Source organism: Otolemur garnettii, unplaced genomic scaffold (assembly GCF_000181295.1).
Source record: "Otolemur garnettii isolate 467f Iridium unplaced genomic scaffold, OtoGar3 scaffold00055, whole genome shotgun sequence".
In the NCBI taxonomy this organism is placed as follows: domain Eukaryota; kingdom Metazoa; phylum Chordata; class Mammalia; order Primates; family Galagidae; genus Otolemur; species Otolemur garnettii.
Genome location: NW_003852450.1, coordinates 4,105,904 through 4,113,903, shown reverse-complemented (window position 1 = coordinate 4,113,903; position 8,000 = coordinate 4,105,904). Strand labels below are relative to the sequence as shown.

The 8,000-nt window shown below is 40.4% G+C and overlaps 2 protein-coding genes across 2 annotated transcripts in view; both read right to left on the bottom strand.

The window, feature by feature from the left end:
• Positions 1-1,307: 1,307 nt before the first annotated feature.
• TMEM81 (transmembrane protein 81) lies at positions 1,308-2,198 on the bottom strand. The gene has a single exon (XM_003792329.3). It carries the CDS (start codon positions 2,196-2,198, stop codon positions 1,308-1,310), a length of 891 nt encoding a protein of 296 aa, XP_003792377.1.
• Positions 2,199-4,274: 2,076 nt separating this feature from the next.
• Positions 4,275-8,000, bottom strand: part of RBBP5 (RB binding protein 5, histone lysine methyltransferase complex subunit) — a 46,728-nt gene continuing 43,002 nt past the window's right edge. Inside the window, exon 13 of the mRNA XM_012806600.2 lies at positions 4,275-6,338. Within this exon, the coding sequence (XP_012662054.1) occupies positions 6,310-6,338 (29 nt within the window). The 3' untranslated portion in view covers positions 4,275-6,309. The remainder of the gene's footprint in view (positions 6,339-8,000) is intronic.

Below are 8,000 nucleotides of genomic sequence, written 5' to 3'. Positions count from 1 at the left end.
GGGTGCCTGTGGTCCCAGCTACTTGGGAGGCTGAGGCAGGAGACTCACTTGAGCCCAGGAGTTGGAGGTTGCTGTGAGCTGTGATGTCAGAGCACTCTACCTAGGGGGATAGCTTGAGGATCTGTCTCAAAAAAGAAGTTAAAAGTAGCCGGCCCCATATGCCGGAGGTGGAGGATTCAAACCCAGCCCCAGCCAAAAACTGCCTCCCCCACAAGAAAGTTAAAAGTAAAGGAAATAACAGAGCTCCTTTGATCACTATCTAAACTGAATTAGCATCTTCAGGGTTGGGACTCAGAAATCTTTATTTTTCAAAAAGTCATCCAGGTGATTCTGACACAAGAACTGAACTACTGGTCTTTAGTTCCTGCTACCTCTTCTTGTACTAGAGAAAAGTGAAAGAAAGAAAAGCTATAATTTTCTCAGTAGAACTAGTTCAGCTGATGGCCAACATGGTAGCTTTTCCTTGATGGTTCCACAAGCCAATTATCTCAGGCATAATCTGAATGGCCCCTGAGCCTCTTATGAGTAGATTTCCTATGGAGGAATAATGGTACCAGTCCTCCCTTCGGGGTTTTGACTGCTATAAGAAACTAATACAGTTGACCTTTCCAGAAACAAACTTCAGGGCACCAAAAAGCTAAAAGGAAGGGAGCAGGGAGCAAGTCAAGGACTGTGAATCATCAGGGAAACTGCAGATGAAGGAGCCATTGTTTTGCCAGGAAATGCACTTTAACACTGAACAGAGGGCTTACCTGGGGAGTGAGTACAGGGAGGGCAGACAATTTATTAACATTTAGTGACTTCTACATACCTGAGTCAGATGTCATTACTAACAACCTCTACCATACACAGATAGCCCTCCCAACAAAGCAGACAATTTATTCAATGTCTGTTCTAAGAAACCCGAGGAAAATGAAAGCCAGATGAATTATAGGACAATTTAAACAAATTAAGAAATTTTAAACAGCCGAAAAGAAAAAGTTTAATCTCCATATAACTATTGTGTATTATTTTTATTGAAGGGAAAAAAATACTTGCACTATAAAAGCTATTAATAACATCCTTCTACTTGAATACATTGCTCATAAAAGGGGAAATGCAGGTGGAAGGCATTCAAGTTGTAAAGCATAGAAAATGAATGCAAGCCGCATGTTAGAACTCTTCCCAGGAACAGGGGCAATGCCTACAGTTTCCTAAGGACCTAGAAGGCAGGGAAGATCAGGAAGAAATTCATCTGGGACACTAACAAGTTAGAGATCTCTGATTGCCCAGAGCCACCACAAGGTTGCCCCCTCCACGTCCCCTAGTCATCTTTTGGCAGTAGGAGCCCTCCCTCTTAGCCACTCATTCCCCTTTAAAAAGTTTGGCTTCCTAAAAAGCAAAAGAGCTAGCCAGGCCTTCTGGAACAAGGCTTTTAAGCTCTGGAGGGTGTCATTGCTAAAGGTCCCCCTCAGCAGAAGGCAGAAGGCAGAGCTCACCAACAAACCACCAACCACTCCACTGGTAATACCTATTGCCAAGGCTAATGCTACCTTCTTTTCCCACTTTGGGTGGTAAGGCTTGGAATAGTTGTCCAGATTAACTTCCAAGCCCTCATCCATTAACTTCTGATTCTCAGTAAGGGACTGATAGAAATTCAGGTTCACCAATTTAGGAGGAAGGACCCTCAGCCCAAAGTAAAGCCTCTTGACAATTCTCAAGCTTTTTAACAGCTGCACATCACAGCGGTATGTTCCCGCATCATACTCCTGAACATAAGGAAACTTCACAAAGTGGGAATTAACTAGGAAGGGTCTGAAGATCTCGTCATCAGTTGAGATGATCCCCCGAGCAAGTCTCCAAGTGAATCGGAACGCTTCCCGTCCAACCTCCAGGATGTCTGGACTCAGACAGCTAAGCTCAAATTCCGTCCCGATGAGAATGGTGAAATGGAGCATCCCACAGATCCAGTTGGTCAGACATTCCAAGCGCTGAGACTTACACTTCCTTCTCACTCCATCAGGGCCCACCTCACAGACAGTTTCCTCCTTGTAGCCAAGGCCACAGGTGACAGTACAGGCTGTGGCATTGACAATTACTCTCCCCACAGCTTCTTGCAGCTTCTCAGGAATGGCCAGTGTTTCAAGTGTAGTCACCACCAAAAGCAGGTAGGCCAACGCCAGCCTCCCAAGGATGAAACTAGTGGCCAAAATCTTCATGTCTTGATAGGTATTTCACCACCCTCAGCCAGTACCCCCAAGGTATTCCAGCTGATTCCTCTATAATATTGTAACTTGATTCCTTTGACCTGAGATATCCTTCAAAATCAAAAGATACGATGTGTGTATTGTCAATAAAACAGTGTAACTTAATAAAAGCCCAGTATTTATTAACAGGGAAGGCAGGAAAAAAATGTTGTTGCTTTACTATCTATGGTCGTTAAAGACCACCGTGTCAGGCTCGGCCGCGGCTAGGGTGCCAGCCACATATACCAGAGCTGGCAGGTTTGACTCCAGCCTGGGCCAACTACAACCAAAAAATAGCCAGGCGTAGTGGCGGGCGCCTGTAGTCCCAGCTACTTGGGAGGCTGAGACAAGAGTATTATTGCTTAAGCCCAAGAGTTTGAGTTTGCTGTGAGCCGTGATGCCATAGTACTCTGTCAAGGGCGACATAAGTGAGACTCTGTCTCAAGGGAAAAAAAAAAAAGACCACCTTGTCAGTCTTCAATCTTGTCACATTTTTTAGTAAATTTATTTATTTATTTTTGAGACAGGGTCTCTGTTGTTCACAGCAACCTCCAACTCTTGGGCTCAAGCAATCCTCCTGCCTCAGCCTCCTGAGTAGCTGGGACTAGGGGTGCCTACCACAATACCTGGCTAGTTTTACTATTTTTAGTAGAGACAGGGTCTCACTCTTGCTCAGGTTAGTCTCGAACTCTTATAGTCAAGCAATCCACCCACACTTTTAGTGAATTTCCAAATTATCTCAAATACATAGTGAAGTTTACATTCTTCCTCACCCTTTCCCTTCCCTTCCAAACTGTGGAATCTAAATGGAGGATTTCATAACACCAAGTTAAATGTGACCAAATAAGAAAACAAATACTAAAGTCTTTAAAAAATAAAAATAAAAAAGAGAGGTTTAAATAACCTAACTTATTCACTTTGCTCCTAAACCGTCTAAAAAAAAATTAAGAACTCTGGACTGGGAGGCAAGTGACTTACCATTCCTGAATTTCTATTTCTTCCTTTGTAAATTAAGACCTCCTTGCCTATTTTAGGAAGGTCACTTTAAGCATCAAATGATATGCTGTACATGAAAACACTTTGTAAAGTGTGAAACACTGTTCATTCACATATGAGGGATTTTCAACAGAAATAAAAATTCATGAAGCCAACGGCCAAGATGACCTTTTCAAATGAGAATGTTTGAGGCTGCATTAAAGGCAGTACCTCCCTCCCTTTTAGGCACTCTTGCTTCCCAAGGGTACCAAAGACACATGTATTTTCTGGGTGAGATTATGGACAATGCTCCCTGACTCCCCAGTGCTATAGAACAGAGGATCTCATTGCTCACTTAGGTCAAGGTTGCTAAGAAACAGCTATGATGTCAAAGATGGGGTTCTCAGTCACATAAAAGATAAATAGACACTCAGATTTGGCACTGATTAAAATAAAAGACTTTGTGAAACATCTTCTTTTTCTTCTTCTTCTTTTTTTTTTTTTGGAGAGACAGAGTCTCACTTTGTTGCCCTCGGTAGAGTGCCGTGGCGTCACACAGCTCACAGCAACCTTCAATTCCTGGGCTTACGTGATTCTCTTGCCTCAGCCTCCCAAGTAGCTGGGACTACAGGTGCTCGCCACAATGCCCGGCTAGAAACATCTTACTCTTTAGGAGACAATAAGCATTCAATGGATTTTAAACTATTTAATCCCCAAAAAGGCAATGAAGTGGAATGTAACTGTAACTTAGATTTAAAAAGATCCTTGGAAGGTAGGAACCTCCTGGCATGCATTTTTGTAACTTCCAGAACGGCTAGCACTATGGTCTCTTCAGGGTAATTACACAAATATACTGAGTTAAAGAATATGAATAGCAATCACTGCTGGGGGATCTTTTCGATTAACAATTTTGTGCTCAGATCATCTGTTTATAGTTTTGTCTACAGGCATAAATCAACACTGCCTGACCACCCCTACCCCCTGCAGATCTATATTCCACACAGATTTAATATCACCACAGTAAGCCACATTTTCCACTGTACAAAAGCACAGCAGCTGGTGAGTCCCAGAAGTGAGCAGTGTTTACAAACAAACAGCTACACCTGTTCTTTAATAAACATCCGATTTTATTTACAAAGCATTAAAGCTTCAGCAAGAAATACTCAAGGCTATGTCTCATCTTGTACAAAACTACAGAACATTTTAAAAACCCAAACAACAGGGGAGTGGGGAACAGACAAAAAGGAAGAGAATATACATATATTGTACAAATCAAGAGAGTCAAACTGAAATGGATAGAAGGTTTTAGGAGTTGAAAACAAATTTCCCAAAGCATAAATAATTATTAGGAGCTATTGCCAGAGACAATCTGACAGGGCTTAAGTGGCTTTTCTCAGTAGCTAGTTTAGGAGGTGGACATAGCGTGAACATCCAAATGTACAGGCAGAGGAAACCACACACAGAAATAAGGCAGAAACCCTTGTATCACACAGTTTGCACACTACTTGCAGGGTAGAGTACAAAGAAAACTGAAATGGATATGTCTGTAAAACAAAACCATGTCAAGTGAGTCATCTATCAATCTCAACCACTGGTCTAATGCATATGAAATGCACAAAATGAGCATTTGAGGAAAAAGTAATACCATCTAAAAGTACAGACATTTTGAAACTGACTCAGGGAGAGCTCTTTCTTCAACTACTTAAAATACTGGTGCTAAAAGATGGAATGGGAGAAAGAGGCTCTTACTGATGTGCTCTACTTTGATTTCTATCCTAAGATCTAAAGGTAATCAGTGTGTTTGGCTACCTATAGGAGCATCCACCAACTGGTAAAGATTTCACAATAAGAACAATATTTAAATTCTTCTTTGAAAATACTGAGAAAATGATGATCCAAGTTAAGCACTTCTGGTCAACTAAAAGCTCTATTCAGGGAGGCTACTGAGTAGCTGACTTCCCCGCTAAATTTTCAGTGAATTTCAAACACCTAATGTACACGTCTATCCAATCTTTCTATCTAAAGAACAGCAGAAAGCAGGAGGGAAAAAAGGCAAAAACAGAAAAAAACTAGCAACCTTTCACAGAAAGGAAGTGACTGAAAACATAGAAAAAGGAGTAAAGATACAAGAAGGGAAATATGCAATGACTAATGAGGATAGATTTCCACAGGCAATGATAAAAAACATTTCACCTTGATCTTTGATTTGAATTGTGTTGTTGCTGCTCTGATTTTGGACAGTTTTACCTTAGTCCTTGCATAGATTCCCCCACCCCAATAAAAAAGAAGCTTGTTGAGTGACACGTTGGTTTGTTTGCATCTCTGAAAGCCACCACAGATAAAGCAATATAAACTACTGATGATTCTTTACTAGAGATGAATAAAACTAGCTATCTTCAAAAACCATGATTCATGACAATGAACCGAGACTGAAGGGAAACATGCAATGAAAGGAAAACAGGAAAACCCTGAATCTCTTGCAGCCCAGCTTCTTGAGCAAAATGTGATATGGTAGGAAAAGGGAACCTTCTTATCTTTCTTGCCTTTCTGAAAATTTGAAATCATTCAAGCACTGTCTTTTCTGCCCATCCTTTGTATGCAATATAGAAATATAGGAGATATCTTGGGAGAAGATAAGTTTAAAAAATGAAAGAGAATTAGCAACAGAAGTTTCCCTGGGATATTGGTAGCAAAATTTCAGATATGAACAAGTCACTCAAGGACATGCATTGAGGATGGAAGGCTACAGGAGATAGGAAATGACAGTCAAACTGATGCTGGTATGATCAAGTTAGATGAGCAAAATGCTTTTCTCCAGCAACATAACTAAGCATCAAAGTTTAAATGAATCAAAACCCCTATTTGATGTCTTCACAAATCCTCATTCCTGAGAGCCTATTTGGACTTTTGCTTGAAAGGGAAGGTAAGGGACATATACTCTTCTTCCATAATTCACTTCTTCATTCAAACATAAATTTCACTCCTCCCACCTCCTGGGTGGGACGCAGAGGCCTTTGTTTTAAATTAAAGTCAATCTCAAATGACTGACCGCAGTGTCCAGAGGCCACATGATGGCAACGTGGAGAAGAATGAAGAACTTCAAGGGTCTTCATAACAATTCTGAGATTGCTCCTCCTGCTAAAGAGATTAGATACAAAAGTTTTCTTTTAGAATCTACTTAACTCAGTTATTTATAAGAACAGAAATAACGATGGATGTTGGATAATGCATTACAAGTACACATGGACCAAGAGTTTCCCCTTTATAAGAAAAATTAAAACCAACTCCAACTCCCAATTAGTGTTTACTGAAACAACAAAGAATTCAAATTCTAAACCCCTATCCCCAATACTTTTCTTAGTACTGCCCCAAAGGGTGGGGGTGGAAGGAGCCAAATGACCAGTGTTCTACATGTATACATTTTCTAAGCTGCTAACCATTCTCTAAGATGGTCATTAATAATGCTTAGCAACCCCCGAAGTGTAACAAGTAGAGGAAAGGAAATTCAGGGTACTACACCTTTAGCCTTTCATATATTAGATTATTAGTAACTAAATGATTAACAGTGAGCAAGAAACCCTTTTACAACCACTGCTGTTCCTTAAGTGACTGACATCCTTATCACCTTAGAATCCCAAATATGGTGAAATGTTGACAATAAATAATATCCTAAATAGTAAAATCAAATGAACACTTCCCTGATTATTCCATAGAAGCTGTTCAACCTCTGAGGGACATCCTTAAATGGACTGCTGTGAAATATTAACTAGGAAGTGTAAAAAGAGAACAAGGTGAAGAAAATCCTCCCAAATGTCATTTGGAATGGGGGAGAACATGCCACTTAAAGGTAAAATGGTTTTTAAAAAATGGTCCAAATTATGAAAGCAAAATACTCTTCATAAAATTTTACTTTTAACATAATTTTTAAAGTTCCTGTACAATGAAAACTGGCAATAAAAACATAATGATATTTGCCTGAAAGCACAATGAAATTATAACATACTAGTACAATCTCTCTACTGAATGCTACAGTGTTTAAAATTGAATTTAAACTTTTTATAGTTCAGTAGATAAAAACAAAAGTTGAGCTCGCCCTTATTTTTCACATCTCTCCCAACATAAGACACATTAAGGAACCTCTTAAACTGATTAAAGAAAACCTCTCAGATACAGGTATCCACTACACAAGGCTGGATACCATACATTCACCTCTCTAAGGCTAGTTTCACTGTTCCCACAGGTACCCTGATCAGTGTAGTTTTTTGTTTGTTTGTTTTTTATTGAGACAGAGCCTCACTTTGTCACCCTGGGCAGAGTGCCTTGGCATGAAAGCTTACAGCAACCTCAAATTCTTGGGCTCAAGAGATTCTCTTGCCTCAACCTCCGGAGTAGTTGGAACTACAGGCGCCTACCACAACAGCCGGCTATTTTTTTGTTTAGTTTTGTTTTGTTTAGCAGGCCCGGGCCGGGTTTGAAACCACCAGCCCCAGAGCATGTGGCCAGCACCCTAACCACTGAGCTATTGGCACCCAGACTGATCAGTTTAAACAGTTCAAAAATGAATACAACTTTGCCATTTTAAGCCTAAAATCATGATAGGAGAAAAGTGGTTTAATCACAAATCAAGCACATTAATAACGGGTGCTTAAGATGACTGATAAGCTACCTTACATAAGATTAGCTAAGGGCAGATCATGTTTCTATACCATCTTGCTCTTGTGAATAAATTAAAGAAATAAAAGCGGCTCGGCGTCTGTGGCTCAAGTGGCTAAGGCGCCAGCCATGTACACCCAAGGTGGC